At 36.7% G+C, this 24004-nt stretch overlaps 1 protein-coding gene across 5 annotated transcripts in view; it reads left to right on the forward strand.

Annotated features, from left to right (window-relative positions):
* LOC132398633 (interleukin-1 receptor-associated kinase 4-like) overlaps positions 1-23110 on the forward strand; it is a 36877-nt gene extending 13767 nt beyond the window's left edge. For all 5 annotated transcript variants that reach the window (XM_059978335.1, XM_059978330.1, XM_059978332.1 and 2 more), the window contains exons 4-12: positions 4136-4336; positions 5197-5357; positions 12277-12350; positions 12447-12561; positions 12678-12787; positions 15418-15601; positions 19733-19795; positions 22711-22869; positions 22956-23110. In XM_059978335.1, coding sequence (XP_059834318.1) covers positions 4136-4336; positions 5197-5357; positions 12277-12350; positions 12447-12561; positions 12678-12787; positions 15418-15601; positions 19733-19795; positions 22711-22869; positions 22956-22997 — 1109 coding nt within the window. In that variant the 3' untranslated portion in view covers positions 22998-23110. The remainder of the gene's footprint in view (positions 1-4135; positions 4337-5196; positions 5358-12276; positions 12351-12446; positions 12562-12677; positions 12788-15417; positions 15602-19732; positions 19796-22710; positions 22870-22955) is intronic.
* Positions 23111-24004: the final 894 nt, after the last annotated feature.

Consider the following 24004-nt stretch of genomic DNA (forward strand, 5'->3'; position numbering starts at 1 on the left):
TCCAACACTCAATCAGTAAACATATGTTAATAGAGAAAGGATTTACCATGCCAATGACTTTATTGTTCATTTTCTTCCATTTGCATGACTGCTATGAATAAATAATTTTAAAAGACCTCTTCATTGCAATTTCTGTATTGTCCTCAGGGAAATCTCCTGGACCTGTTGGGTTCCCCGTAGAATTTTATAAATCATTCCCTTCACTTCTTTCTCCTCAGTTATTCTCAATATTATCTGACTCGTTTAATTACGGCAAATTGCCACCCTCTTTTAATGAGGCATCTTTTATTAAAAAAGGGTCAAGACCCAACAGAGTGTTCCTCATATAGGCTGATTTCATTGCTTAATGTTGATGTTGATGTTCTTGGCTAAAGTTTTGGCTTATAGATTAGAAACTGTTATTTCCTCTATTATTTCTGATGACCAAACTGGTTTTATTAAAAACCATCTTCCTTTTTTTAACATTTGGCGTTTATTTAACATTTTATATTCACCTCCAACTTTAGATCGTATAGAGTGGAACTACCTTTTTGCAGTTTTAGAAAAATTTGACTTTGGTCAAAGTTTTATCTCTTGGATCAAATTGCTGTATTTGTGTCTTTACTGCCTCTGTTTCAACTAATTTTCAGAAATCCCAGTTATTTAACCTCAAAGGTGGCACCCATCAGGGATGCCCTTTAAGTCCCTTTCTCTTTGATTTGGCTATAGAACCTTTGGCGATAGCATTTCGAAATTGTCCTGAATTGACCGGGATTTGGAGAGGGGGTGTTGAGCATAAAGTTTCTCTTTATGCTGATGACTTATTACTTTTTCTTTCAAATCCGTCTACATCCTTATCTCCAATGTTTTCACTTCTTGACCAGTTTAGCCAGTTCTCTGGCTATAAACTTAATTTACATAAGAGCGAACTTTTCCCAATTAATAAAGAAGCACAAGAATTAACATTTCGTGATCTCCCTTTTAAAGTAGTTCATAATCAATTTACTTATCTTGGGATTACAGTCACACGGAAGTTTAAAGATCTCTTTCGTGAAAATTTTGCCAATCTTTCAAATACTATAAAACAGAGTCTGTTACAATGGTCACCTCTATCTATGTCTTTGGTAGGTCGTATTAATGTTGTTAAAATGTATGTTCTCCCTAAACTTTTATATTTATTTCAATCAATCCCAATTTTTATTCCTAAATCTTTTTTTGATTCCTTAGACTCTATTATTTTGTCATATCTGTGGAAGAATAAGCGCTCTAGAATTAATAAAGTCTATCTCCAAAAACCTAAAAAAGAGGGTGGCATGGCTTTACCTAACTTTCGTTTATATTATTGGGCAGCCAATATACGTTGTGCTACCTTTTGGTCTTTTTTCCATGGCCAACCCGAGTGCCCTAATTGGGTGGCAATGGAGTTGAGCTCCACTAAAGAATTATCTATCTCTGCACTTCTCGGCTCTGTACTCCCTAGTAGCTTGTCCAGATTAATAGTTAATCTTCTTGTTAGACACACTTTGCGTATATGGGCTCAGTTTAGGAAATTTTATGGTTTCCATGGTTTTTCCGTTTCTAGCCCTATCTTACCTAATCAACTTTTTTTTACCTACTACGTATGATTAAGCATTCCATGATTGGTATAGGAAGGGCATTAGACATTTTGAAGATCTTTTTATTGATAATCGCTTCGCTTCTTTTCAACAGCTCTCTGCTAAGTTCAATCTGTCCAATGCTCATTTTTTTAGATATCTCCAAATTAGAAACTTTATTATTCCTTTAATTCCTAACTTCCCTGAAATGCCTGAGAAAAATGTTATGGACTTATTTTTTTCCATTAATCCACTAAGTAAAGGTTTGATATCATTTATTCCAGATAAATTAGCAGCCTTACGACATGCCCCTGTGGATAAAATTAAAATGGCATGGGAGCAGGATTTAAATACCTCTTTATCTGATGAGACTTGGGACTCGATTCTCAAATCGGTTAATTCAACCTCTCTTTGTGCTTGCCATTGCCTTTTACAGTTTAAGATTGTTCATAGAGCCCATATGTCTAAATCTAAATTATCTCAATTTTACCCTAACATTAGTCCGCTTTGTGATAAATGCAAAAGGGGCGAGGCCTCTCTCATTCATATGTACTGGTTTTGTCCTAGCTTGGAGAAATTTTGGAAAGATGTTTTCATAACGTTATCGTATATTCTGAATCACCACCTAGAACCAAACCCTTTAATTGCTTTGTTTGATTTCTGGGGTGAGACAGATTTACGTCTGAGTTCGACTAAGTGTCGAATATTATCTTTTGCCTCTCTCCTAGCTAGACATTTAATCCTCCTTAGATGGAGAGATGTTGCCCCACCCACGCATGCTCAATGGCTTAAAGATATTATGGCCTGCTTAGACCTTGAAAAAATTCATTAATCAGTTCTTAATTCGGATTTAAAGTTCCATAAGGTCTGCGGACCTTTTATTGAGTGCTTTCATAACCTTCCTCTTAACTAAGGTTTTTTTTTCGGTCCCTTGCTTTCAGCTCCTTTTTCTTTTGGTAGTAGTCATTAATATCTTCTGTTGCTAAGTGTATTTACAGCTTTGGGGGTTTGATTGTCCTGATTTATATTCTCTATATTGTGTTGTGGTTGGTCTGGAGTTTTTTTTTGTGTTGTGGGGCTTGGGGAGGATACTAATTTTACTTGTCTTCAAGTACTTTTTACTTGAGTGCTTTCTCAATTATCTTCTTTGTATCATATTGTTATTGTATGTTTATTTTTGCACTGTATCAATGTTCTTCATTTTGATCTGGGGTTTTTTATCTGTAGTTATGTAGAAAATGTATTAAAAAAACTTATTTAAAAAAAAAGACCTCTTCATATTTCATTTGCTGAAATTAAGAGAAATGTTTGTTCTAAGAAGGCATGAAGACAGTTTATATGAAGACAGTACAAATAACATTGACCTATGTAATATGTACTGTAAATGATGCAAACCATATTGTACAATGTAAATTTTTATCAGTGTTTTTCCTTAATTGTGTAGCTTAATGCAGAAGCATTTATTTTTGACAAATTAGCATACAATGTTGTAAAGAAACATCAGCACAAGCACAATTATATTAAGCAACGCACACAAAATGCTGGTGGAACTCAGCAGCCCAGGCAGCATCTATAGGGAGAAACACTGTTGACGTTTCAGGCCAAGACCCTTCGTCAGGACTGGACAATTCATCAGTACAATTATATTAATGTTAATTTTCTGATTAATGATTGCTAATTAGGATGGGGAAAATAACATGTCCTTTAATTAACTGAAATCAGAGTGTGCTGGAAATACTCAGATGTCCGGGTAGTTTCTGTGGAGACAGAATGAGAGTTTACTTTTTTCAGATAGACTGGAAGTGGTAGAACTTAGAGATAAAAGAAGTGTTAAATGAGGAAGGTAAGAAAGAACACCAGACAATCCTATAAAAGAGTAAAAGAAAGAGTTCAAGTAACAAAAGAGTTTGTGTTCAGCAAAATTATTTGACAGTAAGTAGTAAGTAACAAAAGAAGGATCTGAAAGACACAATCATTCGCTGTGTATTGCTGCTTTTTTGTTCTTTGTTTACATTTACATTTACATTTCTAATTTCTAATTTCTAATATCTGCAGCATTGAGTTTATGGCAAAGTCATCAAAATGCCTCAAAATAATAATTAAATAATTAAGAATAAAATTAAAGTTTAATTTTAAAACCAAATTAAAATTAGTTTTCTGCAAACTGTAATCAACAGTATGCTCTTCTGGAAGTTGAAAAGAAAATAGTGTTCCACGATATGCATTATTTAAAGTCCCATTCCAACTAATTAGACATCATCTGTTTGAACTGTTGTGCAAAGGAAAGAAAAGATTTCCTATTGATGTCAAACAACATGTGCTTTGTAGTTTTTGTTGTGGAGGTACCAATAGCAAATCTAATTACCCAGCTGCTCATTATGTAAATTCTGTGTTTATACCACCTGTTATGTTTTAATGAAAGAACAAAGTAATTATTTGCTTTTGATGTACATATGACTACATCCAATATGTTAGTGAATTATATAACAGCAAATAATAATATGCCCTAAGTATCATATTCTGTGAATTTGTTGATTGTAATCTATGATTTAACTTAACAGAAGAAGTATCAAAGGCAATACCATCTTGTTCACCAATGGAAATAACTACTACGTCTAACTCTAATGCTGCATGTAAATCAATGATACAAGTTTCTGATCATGAAGCAACTTACCATGATACAAACTGCACCACCCAACAAACTGCCTTAGTGGCTAACAGTTCAATTCAGCAAAACCTTGCTTCTGATTCTATGGAAACTAGTAAGTAAGATTTTGGAGTCATGTTTGTAAAGATATAATTAAAAATATAGCCAGCAATTACAAGGTCAAAGTTAATAGTCTTGCTAAAGAGCTTTCAAAAAATCATATTGTGGTATGCTTCCCAAGGTTGTATGTTGATTCATTTGAAGATGAGAATTGTGTACTAATATTATCTTTAATTTTCATCAAATTTACCATCTGGTGAAATTTGTGTTCAGTTGACAACCAGTCCAGCAACATCCTCATTACATGACATAATCTGACTTAGTGTATTTGCATTCATCATTATTCTCTAATCAGCTAAAATTCAGATAAAATTAGATCTTTGCCATTAAGATATCCTTCTGTTTTCTCAAGAACAATCATTTTGAAATGTAAGGAGTTTGTACGTCCTCCCAGTGACTGCTGGGTTTTCTCCAGGTGCTCCGGTTTCCTCCCACAGTCCAACAACATACTGGTTGGTAGGTTAATTGGTCATTGTTAAATTATTCTGTGATTAGGTTAGGATGAAATCAGGGGTCGCTGGGCAGCACAGCTCAAAGAGCCAGAAGAGTGTAAGATGCACTGCATCTCCAGAAATAAATATAAGCAATTACTGTAGACAAACTATGGCTGAAAGTCAATAACAAGTATTCAAAAAATATCCAATATATTTTACCTATCATTTGGCGAACGTTGAATATTAAAATTAATACCATTCACATTTAACAAGATAAGGTAATTAATGCAAGTTAAAATAAGATGAAGTGACAAAGAAAGCAGGGTATGGAGAAACAAGGAATTACTGAATCAGATATCTATGTTGGAATTGTCTTATCATTTTGTTGCCTTACTGATATGTTTTATAATTTGTATTTCAGGTCTTCAAAGTTTCAGCTATTATGAATTAATGCAGCGGACTAGTAACTTTGACGAGCGTCCAGTTTCATGTGGTGGCAGTAAGATCGGTGAGGGTGGGTTTGGAATTGTTTACAGGGGTCTCATAAACAACAAGATGGTGGCAGTGAAAAAATTGGCAGGGGTGAGTAATATTTTTGAGTAATATGTCAATACCTCAACTTTTATTCTCTGTTGAACATTTAATTTTTATTGTATATTCCAACTGCAGATTTAGTTTATGGCTAACCATTAATTTAAGAAAATTAAATTGTAAGTTTCAGAATCAGGTTTATTATCATTGGCATGTGACATGAAACTTGTTATCTTAACAGCAGCAGTTCAATGTAATACATAATATATAATAATAAATAAAATAAAACAATAAATAAACAAGTAAATCAATTAAGTATTTTCAATAGATTTTTTTTAATGTGTAAAAAACAGAAATACTGTATATTAAAAAAAGTGAGGTAGTGTCCAAAGCTTCAATGTCCATTTAGGAATCAGATGGCAGAGGGGAAAAGCTCAAAATCATGAGTGCACATTCCATTTCGGATTTTATGTACATAATCCAATTGGCACAAGTGACTGAGTGCTGCTTATCAACATGTACCTTTTGTTTTAATAGAAAAAAAGGAAAAATCCTTAAAATTAGAATTTTAAAAATAAGGATGCATTTTCTTACACATAGAATAGAGAAAGTGTGGACTTATCTTTAGCAAACAGTTATTGATATTAAGTAAACTGAATTTCCAAGGCAAATTAACAGATTTTTAATAGAAGAACATATCAAGAGATAGTTTTTCAAAGATGGGTAAATAAAGTTGAGAAATTTAGTTATGTAATTAAATGTATATGATAGAAGTAAATGATAGAACAGGACTGAATGGCTCTATTTCAATCCAAAGAAGACTAGGAGGTTCCCTATATTTGCCAACTGGTCATTCCATTTAATTGACTCAGTGCAGTATTGGACAATTAACTGAGCTTAAAAGTATATGAAAATATAAGCTATACATCTGTTCTATTAAGTGTGCAATTTCAACACAAATGTGAACATTTCAAGTTGCTTGTGCTAAGAAATGTATTTGTCATTGTCTGGCTTCTCTTCAACTTCTCTGTGGGAGGTTTCTACTTTTAATACTTCTCAATGAGATTTATACTTTTTTTCTAGGATTTTTCCAGAATGTTCTCCTGTGACCTGGACTGCCAGATTCTAAGATGTTATGCATTTGTGCAGCAGATTTGGTGTGATATAATTTGGCTAATATTCCAGATTACATGACCATTATATATCTTCTGAGTGTAAACTCCACTTTTAAATCCTAGAAACAGCTAGTGCTTTAGCATAATAATATTATTGCACAACCCTTTTTATAATATTTTAGGTAGTTATGTGAAAGGCTGGATGCTTTGCTATTACAAGTTCATTAAAAATAAAAGAAGTGTTGTAAAAGAATGGGGAGAAAAGGTCAAGAAGTTCTGCAACTAACTTAGTAGATACAGTAAATTCTCATGCGAAGAAAAAACAGTGCATTCATCACCTTTACTTCAGTAATTTACATTTGAATTATGTAACTGAATTACCACCATTACTGTCATACAACTGGAAGTCAGCTAGATAAACAGTAACTGTCCTTTTTGATGGCCACTTTTTGCCTTTGACAAAAAATAAATAATTATTAATATGAAGTTCATATGGTGTTCAAGTTAATTAACATAACAGCATTAATATCAACATTTATTAAATCCAAATGGAGAGATTCATTGTTGAAAACAAAAGTATGAGTTTTATTTTAAAGACAAAGATCCTGTGTGTAAATAAATAAATCTTGTGAGTTAAATGTAAACTGGGCCGGGTTATTTGATGTTAAAGTTGATTGCTTTGTGAATAACTTAGTAAAACGTACTTATTTTTCTCCCTACGGCAGAACATTTTATTTCATCTTGATTTTTTTGGGGTGCATTTTCATATATACTGATGTCAGACCATGAAGATTCCTAATTGGATTCACTTATATACCTTTGCTTGCGGGTCAGAAAACAGAACTGTGCACATATGTGAAAGGCAGTAAAGATGAAATTCAACATCTGGACAAAATTAGTAAACAAATATTTGGGGGAGAAAAAACCAGCATACCAAAAAAAAAATCAAATCAGGGAAAGAATCTCATTGCACTTCAAAACATGTCTTACATCTTTTAGAAGAAGCTGTTTAGAATTTGGTCACTTGCAATATTTGAAATGCACCTACCAGTTTCTGCTCTGTATGGCCTCACAAGCAGCAATCTGATAGCGACTAGATACTGTCCACCTTAAACTATCAGTTTTAAGTGACAGGCCATTACTTAGCAGTTACAGTGCCTATAAAAAGTATTCATGTTTACATATCCATATTCACGTGGAAGTATTTGTGTTTTATTGTTTTACAACATTGAATCACAGTGGATTGAATTTGACTTTTTCACACTGATCTACAGAAAAGTCTTGTCAAAGTGAAAATAAATTTCTGCAAATTGGTCTAAATTTATTACAACTATTAAACACAAAATAATTGATTGCATAATTACTCACCCCCTTCAAGTCAGTATGTAGTATGTGCACCTTTGGCAGCAATTACAGCCTTGAGTCTGTGTGGATAGGTCTCTATCAGCTTTGCACATCTGGACGCTGCAATTTTACTCCATTCTTCTATACAAACCTGTTCAAGCTCTCTCAGATTGCATGGGGATTGTGAGTGAACAGCACTTTTCAAATTCAGCCACAAAATCTCAATTGGATTGAGGCCTGGATTCTGACTTGGCACTCCAGGACATTAACTTTGTTGTTTTAAGCCATTCTGGTATAGCTTTGGCTTCATGACTGGGGTCATTATCTTGCTGGAAAACAAACCTCACAAGTTGCAGTTTTCTTGCATCAGGTTTCCCTCAGGATTTCCCTGTATTTTGCTGCTTTCATTTTACCCTCTAGCTTCACAAACCTAGGGCCTGCTGCTATGATGCATCCCCACAGCGTGATGCAGCCACCACCATGCTTCCCGGTAGGGATCGTGTATTTTTGATGATGTTTGGTGTTTGGCTTATGCCAAACATAATATTTAGTCTGCTGGTCAAACAACTCAATTTTGGTTTCATCAGATCAAAGAGCCTTCTTCCAGCTGACTTCAGAGTCTCCCACATACCTTCTGGCAAACTCTAGCCAAGATTTCGTGTGAGTGTTTTTTTTCAACAGTGGTTTTCTCTGCCACTCTCCCATGAAACTGTGACTTGGTCCTCCCTCTGCACAGACCCTGCCTGCACAGTCACTCAGTTTTTGAGGATGGCCTGCTCTAGGCAGATTTACAGCTGTGTCATATTCTTTCCATTTCTTGATGATTGACTTAACTGTACTCTAAGGGATATTCAGTGACTTGGAAATTTTCTTGTATCTATCTCCTGACTCGTGCTTTTCAATAATCTTTTCATGGAGTTGCTTGGAGTGTTCTTTTGTCTTCATGGTGTCGTTTTTGCCAGGATACTGATTCACTAGCAGTGGGACCCTCCAGATACAGTTGTATTTTTACTAAAATCAATTGAAACACATTGACTGTACAGAGGTGATCTCCATTTAGCTAATCATGTGACTTCTAAGACCGGTTGGCTGCACGAATGATATTAGATGTGTCATATTAAAGAATGTGAATACTTTGTCATTCAATTATTTTGTGTTTTACATTTATCATTAATTTAAGTCACTTTGTAGAGATCTGTTTTCATTTTGACAAAGAGTCTTATTCTGTGTATCAGTGTAAAAAAAAGCCAAATTAAATCCACTGTGATTCAATGTTGTAAAACAATAAACCATGAAAGCTTCCAAGGTGAATGAATACTTTTTATAGGTGCTGTATGTCCTCCTGTTCGTGACTCTCCCTGTTGTAAAATAATTCAACATCAACCCTGTCAGGCCCCTTATGTGTTTGAATAAGGTAATCCTCATTCTTCTAAATTCCAAGGGCTGGGAACATAGGCTATATGGTGGGACGGATGAGGAACAGTGGAGGCTTTCAAAAGGATTTTTCATGGTCCCCAACAAAAGGATATTCCAATTAAAAGCAAGAACAATAAGAGTGGGGAGAGCCAGCCTTGGATAACTAAGGAAATAAAAGAAGGCTTCCAGCTAAAAGCTCATGCTTACAAAGTTGCCAAGAGTAGTGGGAAACTGGAAGATTAGGAAAACTTTAAAAAGCAACAAAGAACCAGTAATTAAGCAATAAAAAAAAGGGAAGATAGATTTTGAAAATAGACCAGCACAAAATATAAAAGCAGATAGTAAACGTTTTTATAATTATATAAAACGGAAAAGAATGGTTAAAGTGAATGTAGGTCCCTTGGAGGACGAAAAGGTGGAATTGATATTGGGTAATGAGGAAATAGCAGAGGCTTTGGATTACTATTTTGTGTCAGTCTTCACAGTGGAGGACATGTCTAATATGCAGAGAGAGATGTTATGGATGTGATGGGAGGGGAGGGCCTTGATACAATAACTATCACTGAAGAGGTAGTGCTGAGCAAACTTGGGAACCTAAATGCATCCCAGGTACTGAAAGAAATGGAAGAAGTTATAGTAGAGGTATTGGTCATAATTCACCAAAATTCTCTGGACTCTGGGCAGGTCCTGGCGGATTGGAAGATGGCAAATGTCACACCACTATTCAAAAAAGAATGCATGCAAAAGACAGGTATCTATAGGCCAGTTTCTTTAACATCTGTAGTTGGGAAAATGCTTGAAGGTATCATTAAAGAAATAGCGAGGCATCTGGAAAGAAATTAATCCACCAGGCAGACGCAGCATGAATTCAACAAAGGCAGGTCCTGTTTAACAAACTTACTGAAGTTCTTTGAGGATATAATGAGTGCAGTGGATAGAGGGCAACAGATGGACATTATTTACTTGGATTTCCAGAAGACTTCGATAAGGTGCCACATAAAAGACTTAACCATAAGATAAGGATGCATAGAATTGGGGTGATGTATTAGCATGGATAGAGGATTGGTTAACTAATAGCAGAGAGTTGGGATACATGAGTGTTAATCTGGTTGGCAATCAGTGGTGAGCGGTATGCCGCAGGGGTCGGTGCTGGGCCCACAACTGTTAACGATATACATTAACAATCTGGAAGAGAGACCAAGTGTAGTGTATCTAAGTTTGCTGATGATACTAAATTGAGTGGAAAACCAAATTGTGCAGAAAATACGGAGAATCTGCAGAGAGATATAGATAGGTTAAGTGAGTGGTCACGGGTCTGGCAGATGGAGCATAATGTTGGGAAATGCAAGGTCATCCACTTTGGAAAGGAAAATGAAACAGCAGATTATTACTTAAATGGTAAAAAATTGTAGCATGCTGCTGTGCAGAAGAACTTGGGAGTGCTTGTGCATGAATCACAAAAGGGTGGTTTGCAGGTGCAGCAGGCTATCAAGAAGGCAAATGGAATGTTGGAGTTCATTGCAAGAGGGATTGAATTTAAGAGCAGTGAGGTTATGCTGCAACTGTACAGGGTACTGGTGAAGCCACAACTAGAGTACTGCATGCAGTTCTGGTCACCTTACTTAAGGAAGGATATATTGGCTTTGGAGTTGGTGCAGAGGAAATTCCCCAGGTTGATTCCAGAGATGAAGGGGTTAGACTATGAGGAGAGATTTAATTGCTGGGACTGTACTCACTGCAATTCACAAAAATGAGAGGAGATCTTATAGAAACATATACATTTATGAAAGGGATAGATAAGATAAAGGCAGGAAATTTGTTTCCACTAGTAGTTGAGTAGATTTAGGACGGAGATGAGGAAGAACTGCTTTTCCCAGAGTGGTGAATCTGGGATTCTCTGCCCAATGAAGCAGTGGAGGCTACATCAGTAAATATATCTAAGACAAGGTTGGATAGATTTTTGCATAGTAGGCTAATTAAGGGTTATGGGGAAAAGATGGTTAGGTGGAGATGAGTCCACGGCCAGATCAGGCATGATCTTATTGAATGGTGGAGCAACCTTGATGGGCCAGTTGGCCTACTCCTGTTCCTATTTCTTATGTTGTTATAAGAGACCTCAAAGAGTCCTGAAATCCCCATTTCTTGATCTTGTGTTATTCATCTCTACTAATCCCTTGTAGAGCCTTTTTCTCCATTTCTTGCATCCTTCTTTCATTAATTTCTTCCCACATCAATAATGACCCCTTAGAACATGGACTCCCTCTTTGTCATATAGAGGAGGTTACTGTTGCAATGCATCCACAGTCAGGTTAGAGAAGCAACACCTAATATTCCATCTGGGTAGCCTCCAACCTGATGGCATGAACATCGATTTCTCGAGCTTCCAGCAATGGCCTCCCTTTCACCAGTCCCCATCCCTTTTCCCTCTCACCTTATCTTGTGGCCTGTGCTCTCTGGTGCTCCTTCTCATTTTCTTTCTCCCATGGCCTTCTGTCCTCTCCTATTAGATTTCCCCTTCTCCAGCCAATCAACTTGCACCAATCAACTTCCCAGCTCTGTACTTCACCCCCCTTCCCAGTTTCACCTTTTTTTCCTCCCCTACCCCCCACCTTCTAACTCCAATTCTTCATCTTTTTTTTCTCCAGTCCTATGGAAGGATCTCAGCCCGAAACGTGGACGATACTCTTTTCTATAGATGCTGCTTGGTCTGCTGAGTTCCTCCAGTATTTTGTGTGTATTGCTAGGATTTCCAGCATCTTCAGATTTTCTCTTGTTTATATCTGCATTATAGAATTTCTTTGATTATAGGATGTGTCAAGTAAAGCGACTCCGTCTTTCATGACTCTCACTTGATTTGTCCAGTATTCAGGATATTAGAAGTGGTAAAAAAAATATAAATTATCAAAAGATAAAGATGTACATAGTTCTGTAATGACATGGGTATGTGAATTATACTGTTTACTGTTAATGAATTAAATTTTCTTTGATGAGTCTTTTTATTGTTTTCACATCTATTTGACATAGAAAAGATTGTGAAAATTGATGCTAGAACTTATTTATAAACCAATTATAAACTTTGTCTTTGTTTTCCACAGCCATCTCATCAACATAACATCAGTCCTGAAGAGCTGAAACATCAGTTCCTTCAAGAAGTTAAGACATTAGCAAGGTATAGTAAGCTTTTATAATTAGTTGTTGATACTCTGATTAATCTGTAAGTAATTTTTTGAACTTTGACCGTAACCCTCATGCAATACATTTGTAGGTGTCGACATGAAAACTTGGTCGAGTTACTTGGTTTTTCCAATGATTGGGAACATCCCTGCCTGGTATATGCCTACATGTCCAATGGGTCATTGCTGGACAGATTAGCATGCTTGGTAACCACATTTATCCTGGATAAAAGTTATAAAATAGTGATCTTTATAGTCATTGAAAATACTGATTGATTTACAGTGACCTTCACTTATTGGTCAATATTCTGAAACATTTCCAGGGAAAGACACCTCCAATTACATGGCACAGAAGGTGCAGCATTGCTTTAGGCACAGCCAATGGGTTAAAATACTTGCATGAAAATAATCATATACATCGTGATGTAAAGAGGTAAAGAATATCTTTAATATTTCCATTGTTTATTTGCATTTCCTGCATTGCATTTATAGCATTTTCTTGTCATTAATGTAAAAATGGTTTGGAAAACACTAGCTAGAGAAACTATTGTTATTAGAAGCATTCCAAAACAAAATATATTCACTCATCTTGTTAACCAATATGCAACTGCTAGTGAATTAATCCAAAAAACAAAACACTACAAATGCTATTTGAAGTATAACAACAAATTCTGGAAATACTACACAGGTCAGTCAGCATCTATGCAGAGAGAAACAGGGTTAACATTTCAGGTCAATGATCTTTCTGATTAAATTTATAGTTTTTATTTTTAACTAATATTTTCAACATTCGTAATTATCAGTTCTAATCTAACATCGCTTGTTATAAGCTGTGTCATATAACGTAGGTGATAATGGTCTTTCCATGACCATGATTGTTCTTGGCAATTTTTTCTACAGAAGTAATTTGCTTTTGCCTTTTTCTGGGCAGTGTCTTTAAAAGACTGGTGACCCCAGCCATTATCAAAATTCTTCAGAGATTGTCTGCCTGGCGTCAGTGGTCACATAATTGGGACTTGTGATATGTACTGGCTGCACATATGACCATCCACCACCTGCTCCCATAGCTTTACGTGACCCTGATTGGAGGGATAAGCAGGTGCTACACCTTGCTGAAGGATGATCTGCAGGCTAATGGAGGAAAAGATTGCTTTACATCTTCTTTGCTAGAGATGTATCCCCACCTTGCCACCCAAAAATCTAACATCATAGAGGTAGAAATGAGTTAGTTTATTACAAGCGTATAGTAAGTTGAAACAAACATTTTTTAGGAACAGAAATTCATCATAGAATGTGGGAGTAAGGATCATGGACCAAAGGTGAAGTAATTGGTTTGGATGATTAGAACTTGGCAATTTAGCAGTCAGTAAAGAAGGGAATCACGGATTAGTGTTTTCATTGGAGAGATGATGACGACAGAAGGTAAGATGCAGATGGTAGTGGTATGGCGTTGAAACAGTGGATCAGGGGATTGGCTGAAAACTGGGAATTAACATGGAGGGCCAGTGCCATGTGATGTGCCAGTGCATGTGCTGAGAGCAAGGATGAAATTAAATCACTTCACTGCTTTTCAAGACTATTTTGGGCCCAGGAATATCCAATGATAGGTAATTCTCAAAGGAATATTGATGGAGAATTATGTAATTCTATGTTTTCTGAACAAGGAACCTGCCAGGTATTTCCGTCAGAATGACAAAGAGTTGGCCATTTTGATATTTCATATGAGAATAAAGAAAAACTAGTTTTGAATTAATAACCAGGCACAAGTTAGAAAATTATAACCAAATAAGTGCACCAAAATTTCTTAGTAACTTAACAGCCAGGCAAATGGAGGACAAAAAATAAATAAAAACTATAGAAGCAGTATTAAATCTATGCTCAGTGTCCTTCAGTCTCAGGCTTCCCTCCAGATGGTGACTCTTGGTAAAGAAGGAAGTTTTGATATATCGCTAGAAATTATTTCCCTGTTAACATGTGGAGATGTCTGTTTGCCTAAAGATGAGAGTTTGAATGCAAGAAGAAAAACATATTAATGAAAATGAGTAGTAAGAAATATTTTACAGTGGCCTTAGATTTGTAATATAGTCATTTTGGCTGTTAACTTCACTCTGCTCCTCCCCATCTTTTATACCAATTGGCATTCCCAAGTTGAGAGCTGCAAAGCGTCCTGTTCTCATACTTGTAGCTATTGTATTCTGAAGAAACAGTGTCATACATTTTAAGGGACTCTATTTTAATGATACCTCCACTGTTGAAAGATCTTTGACCTATCATGCCCTTCAGAGCTGAATGCTCTATGATGCACAGTCACAAGGGTGAAAAGTGTATTGGAAGCCAGTGGGCATGAACGTAATAATCCCACTCGGTCATCATCTTGGCAGAATGGAACATACTGCTTGTCTGACAGGAAAACTCCAGACTTTGTTAACTTTCCTGTAAGTTTTATATTTTTCATCTCATTCTCATTAGGCATCCACAAACATATTAGTGAAACTTCGTATGTGGAAGTGAATACAATGTTGACCAACTACGGATGAAATTCTGGCAATTCCACCTGTCATGCTTTTTTAATCAGATACCGCAAGGAGGGAGACATTATAATCAGCTAAAGAAAATTACACCACTAACTCCATAGGGTAAAGACAGGGACAGGACCTGTTGCTAAAGTGCTCTGGTCACCTCAGATAGGCTTTCATTTTATGAGTTTGGATGAAGACCCAATAACTCTACTTCTCTTTCTCCCAAATACTATCTTATCTTATAGAGTATTTCCAGCATTTTTTTTTGTTTTTATTTCAGATTTCCAGCACTTTGAATTTGGTGGCTTTCATGTCCATTAGAAAATGCAGGGATTTTCAAGCCTGTGTTTCTATTTAATATATATTTTTGAGAATGACTGTTTAATATACTGCATTGAGCACAAAACATGGTAAATCAGTTTATCTATTCTAAACACCATATAAACACTGGCATGCATGTGTAACTACAGAAGCAATAAAAATTACTTCTCTCAAATAAATTAAAGTTCCTCAGAAGTTGTTCTTTGATCATTTTGTTTTTCAGTGCAAATATCTTGTTGGATCCTTTGTTTGTTCCTAAAATTTCAGACTTTGGACTTGCTCGGGCTGCATCACAATTAACACAGACTGTGATGACTGATAAAGTTGTAGGCACAACAGCATATATGGCTCCAGAGGCTTTACGTGGGGAGATTACACCAAAGTCAGATCTTTTTAGCTTTGGAGTGGTAAGTAGTTGAATATTTTCCCCTGATACCTGAATGAATAATTAGGACCACAAATTGGTAAAACAATACACAAATGCCATTGGAACAGTTGAAGCTAAGAATGTAGTCAATGGGTCTACAAATGGTGTATGTATAAAATGTGTAAACTTACTTCTGTTTCTATTTACAATCAGATAACTCAGATCTCATTGTTACGTACTCGTGACACATGACAGTGGTGCCCTTGTCATGTGACTGGGGTTGAAGCTGTACTGGACTTGAGGTGATGGTCTTGTGATGGTGGTGACGTCATTTTCCCGCCAGTAGAGATCATGTGACAGGTTTTTTTTTCAGGTTATAAAAGGTAGACCCCACCCTGTGAGGAGGGGCAGTTCGTGGCTGGATTTGCCAGGCTGACTTCATGCCACTGCGTGTTTTAAGTGATGACGCAGTTTAGTTGAAGGATGAAGTTTTTATTTAATGCCTAAAGTTTAAAAGGTCATTGCCAGCAGGTTCTTTACGATTCTGTTAGTTCGAGACAGTAGAGAGTGAAGATTGGAAGTTCGGAAGTTAAAGATCGAGGAGAATCGCTTTCTACGGTGAAACGGGGGCGACCTTTGTTTGATCCTTATTTGGAAGGATTTCGTTGACTATCTTTGTGTTAATCCCTGGGGTTATCAGAAAGGATTGAGGATAGTGAGGAAGGAAAGGTCAGTGCCTTTAAGCCGTTCTGTTTCGTGAATTCTTTGTGGGAAGTTTGACGTCGGGGATCGAAGCCAAGCGACGTGAAAGAGAATTTAAATCGTCCTATAAAGTCTCTCCTTTTTAAAGTGGACCGTGAGCATATCGAACTTTTGGCAATACCACTTTAAAGAACTGTTTTTGCAATATCACTTTAAGAACTGTTTGGGCTGCCGCTCAGCAGCTGTTTCCGGTTGCGTTAGTGTTTGTTTACTTTTGGGGGGTTTGTTTTCTGTGTTTAATAAACATCTTGTTTGTTATAAAAAAAACCCTTGCCGAACTCATATATTTATTGTTGCCTGAATACGTAACATCATACAATGATGGAGCAGATGCGAAGAGTTGACTGGTCTAATTCCTCCTAGTTTGTATCTATATCTGTTTGCTCTTTTTGGTCTCTCATTTTCCAACCTCTTTCATTCTTTATGTACTTGTAAAATATTTTGAGTTTTCTTTTATAGCACAGTATTTTTTCATGCATTTTCCATATTCTAGCCTTTCTGGAGTATTCACACTTGCTGTTTGATACGAGCTTCTTTTTTTTTACTTACCTTCTACACACTTCATCATTTAGACAAGGTTTGGCAGGTTCTCACTTTTACTTGGTGTATTCCTTGAATCTTTCTACAACATTTCCCATATTTCTGACACTGATTTGACTGCAAGTAATTGTTTGCAGTCCAATTAACATTCACCTTAATATAAAAAGCCAACAGCTACAATTGTATCTTCAACAAATATTGACATCCCAGTCCTTCTATATCTAGTTCTCTAACTCGATATAAAACTGTCATCCTGCCTTCCTTTAAGCCCCATTTCAGTTTAGCCTGAGTACAATGCAATCACCTAACATACATATATTTAATTATATACTATTAAGCACAGCAGATTCTGTTTCTATGTTCCATCTTTAGTTTGCTCTTTTTTCCAAATACTCTTATTGATTTTCTGGTTTTAATTTCCAACACTGCTTTTCTCTCCTCTGCTCCAATACTTAGCTCCGCAATCTTGTTTAAATCCTCCCAGAAGCACAGCAAAACCACTCACAAGATTATTACTCCTGGCCATGTTAAAGTGCAACCTATCTGGTCTTTTAAAGGCCCAGTTTTCCCAGAACTAGTCCTAGAGCACTCCATTCTGCACATCCCTGCAGCTACATTTTTTGCACCATCCTGTTCATTCTGTATTCACTGGCAAGAGCATCTAACTGTAATCCAGACATTGCTACACTCAAGGTTCAGCTTAATCTCTTCTTTTTTAAACTTCTTATCTCCTACACAATCTGAAATCTATTTTTTGTACTCTAGTCAAAATGACTATGAGTCAGTATTCCTTCCAAAATGTTCCATAGCAACTCAATGATACTCTGAATCCTGATACCAGAGAAGCAATGTACCATTATGAAATCACATCTTCAATGCTAGAAAAGCATTTCTTCTTACTTAACTATAGAACCCCAATAACTGTTTTTCACTTGACCTTTCTACTCTATCTCAAACAGCTGAAACATCCATGGTGTGTTATAATTTTGCTTTGGCTACATTCTCCAGGGTGGCAACTTTGCTGTTTCTTTAGCATCTTGTCTGTTTTTTTACAAAGCCAAGTTGCTAGCTCAGACTCAACCCAGCACAAATGGAAAGTGTGCAAGGAGCAGGCCAGATTCAAGCCTGGGACCACTTGCCTTGAAGTCTGGTGCAGATGTCACTACACCATTTATCTCCACTTCTTTTTGCTTAGCCTAATGCTGTTAAAATGGCCATATTACCTCCAGACTCTAGTTTTCCAGTACTTCACTGCTCTTCATGCTGCTTCTTGGAACAATTGTGTCATTTAGAGTATTTTCCCCATTAACCGCTGTACTTCACTTTTTTTTGAGACCTTTCTAAAATCCTTTATGAACATACTTTCAGTCTCTTTCCTTTTGACATCCATTTGATTACACAAAATACTGCAATTTATTCTGTAACTTTATTTCTGGCATTTATTAAACATCTTTAAATTGGCAGGTTAAAAGCTATAAAAATTATATTCTTATAAGTTGAATAAAATAAGAAATCAATATAGTTCTATTTTAAAAAGCCAGTGTTTAAACCAATTACTAATACAATGACATTTTCAAAGCATTCACTTTTATTGTCTTTCAATGGTTGAATGGTTCAATTTAATATCAGAGAATGGATCCAGTATACAACCTGAAATTCTTCCTCTTCGCAGCCATCTATGAAACAGAAAAAGCCTCAAAGAATGAATGACAGAAACATCAGAACCCAAAGCCCCCTTTGCCCTCTCATACACAAACAACAGCAAAAGCTTCAACCCTCCACCTCCCTCCACTTGCACTAGTAAAAGAACTCACCATCACTCCTCTCACCATACAAGCCATAGGAAAGCCCTCAAAGAGACCTTGATCTAAAGGCCAACAGAAACTACAGTCCATCCCAACACTTCAGTATCTGAGCCAGGCTCTCTCTCAGTAGCGAGGGCAAGAGAGATCGCTCCTGCAACAGCAAGAGCGGGACTCACTGTTTCAATATTGCAATCTTCCACATCACAGAAAAAGTCCCCTGACTCAAGAACCAACAGGCTCTCTCTCACCATCAGAGATGAGGAGACAGAGAGGATCGCTCGAGTATAAGGGCCTTCTAACGACAGCAGCGTATACCATCTGCTGTCTCAATGTTTCAGTCACTGCTTCCAGCTGCACCCCAAAGATGCAGGCCTTCCCCCAGGCCACACGTAGAGATATCGAAACGCCAGGCTGCATGGTGAGTCTTAGAATGAGAACCCACTGCTCATGGAGAATCGTAGTTTGAGCTGCAGCTATAGATAATGGACTCCAACAGGACCACAGCCACCTTGAAAGGAAAAGGAAGACATGAGAGAACAAGAATAAACAGTGTCACAGACGAACTGGAAGAAGTTATCTAGGTCTGCAAAAATCTCTGGCACCATCATTTCAGACATTTTCATAGAGTTTGTACAGTCTACAAATCAGACTGACATCTTACATTATCCTTCTAAAGATGGGAGTTATAAGTATTACATTAATCAGAATTAGGTCTAATATCACTGGAATATGTTGTGAAATTTGTTAAGATTAATGTTAGTATAAAAAGATGAATAAAAATGAATAGGACTTCAAATAATTGCACTATTGTGACAAATAATAAAATAATAATAAATTTATTTATTATTTGATAATAAAATAAATCAGGTGCATATTACAGAGGAATACTGATATTAAAAAGATCTGATTTCCCCCCAATGGATTTCCCATTTTCCTCTTCAATTCCCATGAAGCAATCCAGCAAGACTAGACAAAACAATATCAACAAATGTTGTAGACTTAGCATATTACTAGGCATGTTGTGAAAAAATGAATAACTGTGCCTTTCTCGTCTTTGCATTTAGGTCTTGCTGGAAATAATAACAGGACTTAAAGCAGTCGATGAACATCGTGAACCACAACTGTTGGTAATACAATATTTCAACTTTACACTTTCAGAGCTAATGTAGTAGGCCTATGTCTAGTTCATTGTGAAGAAAATTAGTTTTTCCTCCTTCTGGAATGGCACAGTGTTGCTGCAGTCAGTGCAACTGTCTCACAGCAGTACAGCTTGGGTTCAATTCTGATCTCTGATGTTGTCTATTTGAGCTTGCACATTCTCCCTGTTCCTGCATAGGCTTACCCATATGTTCCAGGTTTCTCCCACTTACCAAAACCTCCTGATTATGGGACCAGAAAGCTTGGCTGAAGTACAGGGCCTATAAAAAGTGCTCACCACCCCCCCCCCCCCCACCCCGTGGCTTGGAAATTTTCATGTTTTATTGTTTCACAACATTGAATCATAGTGGATTTAATTTGGCTTTTTTGACACTGATTAACAGAAAAAGACTTTTGCGTCAAAGTAAAAACAGATCTCAACAAAGTGATCTAAAATTACTTACAAATATAAAGCACAAACCAATTGATTGTATAAGTATTCACACCACCCACCCCACCTTTGAATGATGCACCAAATCACCACTGGTGCAGTCAGTTGGTTTTAGAAGTCACATAATTAAATGGGGTTCACAGTGTGCAGCCAAGGTGTTTCAATTGATTGTATTAAAAATATCCTGGCAAAAACTACACCATGAAAATAAAAGAACAGTCCTAGCAACTCCATGAATGGGTTATTGAAAAGCACAAGTCAGAAGATAGATAACAAGATAATTTGTAAGTCACTGAACATCCTTTGAAGTACAGTAAAGTCAATCATAGAGAAATGGAAAGAATATGGCACTGATGTAAATCTGCCTAGAGCAGGCCATCCTCAAAAACTGAGTGACCATGCAAGAAGGGGACCAGTAGTGAGGGAGGCCACCATGAGACACTCGACAACTCTGGAAGAGATGCAAGCTTCAGTGGCAGAGATGGGAGAGACTGCGCTTACAACAACTGTTGCCCGGGTGCTTCACCAGTGTTACGAATGCAGCAGCAATGAATATGAAACTGAGACAGAGTTTAAACCAAATCCCGAGATTTATTAACCTCCGCTCAAAACTTAGAAAAGTAAACAAACGACTAAATTAACTGGAAGATAACAGTTAGGCAGCAATATCTAAGAGTCAAATGCAGAAACTGTTCTTAATGAGTTCTCATCCAAGCACAGACTTAAAGTGATAAATTCATGTCCATGTGATTTATACAGTCATTAAGGAGATACTTCCCCGAAACAATTCCTTCAAAGTAACGACAATCTGCTGATCCCAGAGCCGAGAGATCCCTTGTTCGCAGAAATCACGAGGAAATAAAAGGAACCGACCTTTTGACTGGAGGATGGTCACTGCACAAACCTTCCCGACTTTGCAGGGGTTTAACTCAAACCCACAATTCCTGAACAAAGTCACCAAGGTCTATCATTCCCCAAAACGCTGAACGACATTAACTTTATCCAATCCTTTGAACTCAGATAACTCCAGTAACACCTTCACTCTCCGATTTTGGACCTCAAGAAAAAAATAAATGTGCATCAAAAATAAAAATGAGAACTGCGTCTCAGACTGCGGGCTTGGTTTAAATAGCGTTTGGAACATGCCATCACGCGACATAACATCACCCCATGGACATGAGACCTTTACATCATCCCACTGTCCCGTGTTCAAAATGTGGGTATGTAACACGAGTCACAGCTTTACGGGAGAGTGGCAAAGAGAAAGCCATTGTTGAAAAAAAAACTCACATGAACTCTCGGCTAGAGTTTGCCAGAAAGCACGTGGGAGACTCTGAAGTCAGCTGGCAGAAGGTGCTGTAGTCTGATAAAAACCAAAATTGAACTTTTTGGCCATCAGACTAAACATTATATTTGGTGTAAGCAAATCGTTGCACATCATCAAAAACACACCATCCCAACCATGAAGCAAGGTGGTGGCTGCATCATGCTGTGGGGATGCTTCACTGCAGCAGCCCCTGGAAAGTTTGTGAAGATGGAAGGTGAAATTAATACAGCAAAATACAGGGAAATCCTGGAGGAAAACCTGAAGCAGTCTTCAAGAGAACTGCAACTTGGGAGAAGATTTGTTTTCCAGCAAGACAATGACTCCAAGCATAAGGCCAAAGCTACACAGGAATGACTTAAAACCAACAAAGTTAATATCCTGGAGTGGCCAAGTCAGATTCCAGACCTCAATCCAATTGGAAATTTGTGGCTGGGCTTGAAAAGGGCCATTCACTCACAATCCCCATGCAAACTGACAGAGCTTGAGCAGTTTTTAAAAGAAGAATGGGGAAAATTGCGGTATCCAGATGTGCAAAGCTGATAGAGATCTACCCACATAGAGTGAAAGGTGCATCTACTAAATAGTGATTTGAAGGAGGTGAATACTTATGCACTCAATTATTTTGTATTATGTATTTGTAATTAATTTAGATCAGTTTGTAGAGATCTGTTTTCACTTTAACAGGAAGTGTCTTTTCCTGTTGATCAATGTCAAAAAAGCCAAATTAGATCAACTGTGATTCAGTGTTGTAAAACAATAAAACATGAAAACTTAAAAGGGAGGTGAATTCTTTTTATAGGCATTGTAAATTACCCCTGTAGGTGGCTCATGTATGAATTGTTAATAATTATCTCAGCAAGCAAGGAAATTAGGGAAATTAATTGGACAGATGGGAATAGGCAGAATCTCAGTGAATCTATGGGGCCTCCTTCTGTATCATAAGGAAATATAAACTTTAGTTCCCAACATTGCTGTGAATACAACTTATGATGCTGTGAGGTACTAACATGGTGAGATGGTATATTTGCAGAATCATGTTAAATAATGAATAAAATATAAATCAGCTGACCATTGTATTAAAGTTAATATTCACATTTATTAGCTTCACTTGCTCTTTAACCCTAAAGCTTGATATCAAGGAGGAAATAGATGAAGAAGAAAAGACAGTTGAAGATTATGTTGACAAAAAAATGCATGACTGGAACTCTGTATCAATTAAGAAAATGTATTTAACAGCAAGGCAGTGTTTACATGAAAAAAAGAACAAGAGACCGAGTATCACAGAGGTATGTAGCTCTGATGCATCTTCGAATTAAAGGGTTCATTGCCATTTTAAATCTCAAATGTAAAAAATATGTTAATGCTTTTGCAGGTGTATAACTCATTGAAAGAGACTTCAGTTACTTCACAATGAGTTGATGCTGGAATTGTCTTCCTGGTTACAAGAGAAGTATTACTTGGGACAACAGTGTAAACTTTGCAATTTGGTCTATCTAGAGTATCCTTGAATAAACTTTTTATTACTTATATGTCTGCATATTGTATATACCATATGTTCAGAATAATAATTCTCATGCACACCACCATCTATATTACTATAAATGGTGCTGTTTATCAATTTTAGTTGCATCTGTTATTAACAAAGGAGGATAAATTATACAATGTATTATCTTTCATCCCAGTTTCATTCTGCTATACTGATCCTGTTGCCAAAGAAATATTTGTTATGTCTTGTAAAAAATGGATTTGGGTTTTACAATATTACATTAAAGTATTATTTATGTTATGAATCATAACATTATCTGATTGTATCTATAATGTCATTTATGGAAAGCTAACAAAGGTAGAAATTAACATACTACTTCAGTTGCCTGGTAGTGATGACTACGGGGCAGCCAACTGCTGGAAGATGGGAGTGATGGCATAGACCTATTGGGCTGAAGTTTCTGTTTCCATTCTGTATAATTCTATAACAGGAACACTAGCCAGATTTATCATCTACCTGGAAATACATTTGAAGAATCCTGACCTATAGGATTAGCTATAAAGTGATAGAAAGTGGAATTATGCTGTCAAATCTTTACTGAGTGAAATGGAGACAGATGCCCAAGTGCAACCCAGGTTGGAAACCCCTGCTCTAGGGATTTTTTAACTTTCATCTCTGTTGATCTCCAGTTGGGTACTGTTTGTTTGTTTGTTTGTTCAATGATTGAGACACAGTGTGTATGGATCCTTCCAGCCATTTGAGCATCACCACCTGGCAGTACCCCGATTTAATCCCAGCCTAATCACAGGATAATTTACAATGACCAATTAACCTATCAACCAGTACGTTTCTGGACTGTGGGAGGAAACCCATGTGGTCACGGTGAGAATATACTCTTTACAGAAGCAGCAGGAATTAAATTCTCATTACCTGTA

The sequence above is a fragment of the Hypanus sabinus genome, chromosome 8, assembly GCF_030144855.1.
Source record: "Hypanus sabinus isolate sHypSab1 chromosome 8, sHypSab1.hap1, whole genome shotgun sequence".
NCBI classification, from domain to species: Eukaryota; Metazoa; Chordata; class Chondrichthyes; order Myliobatiformes; family Dasyatidae; genus Hypanus; species Hypanus sabinus.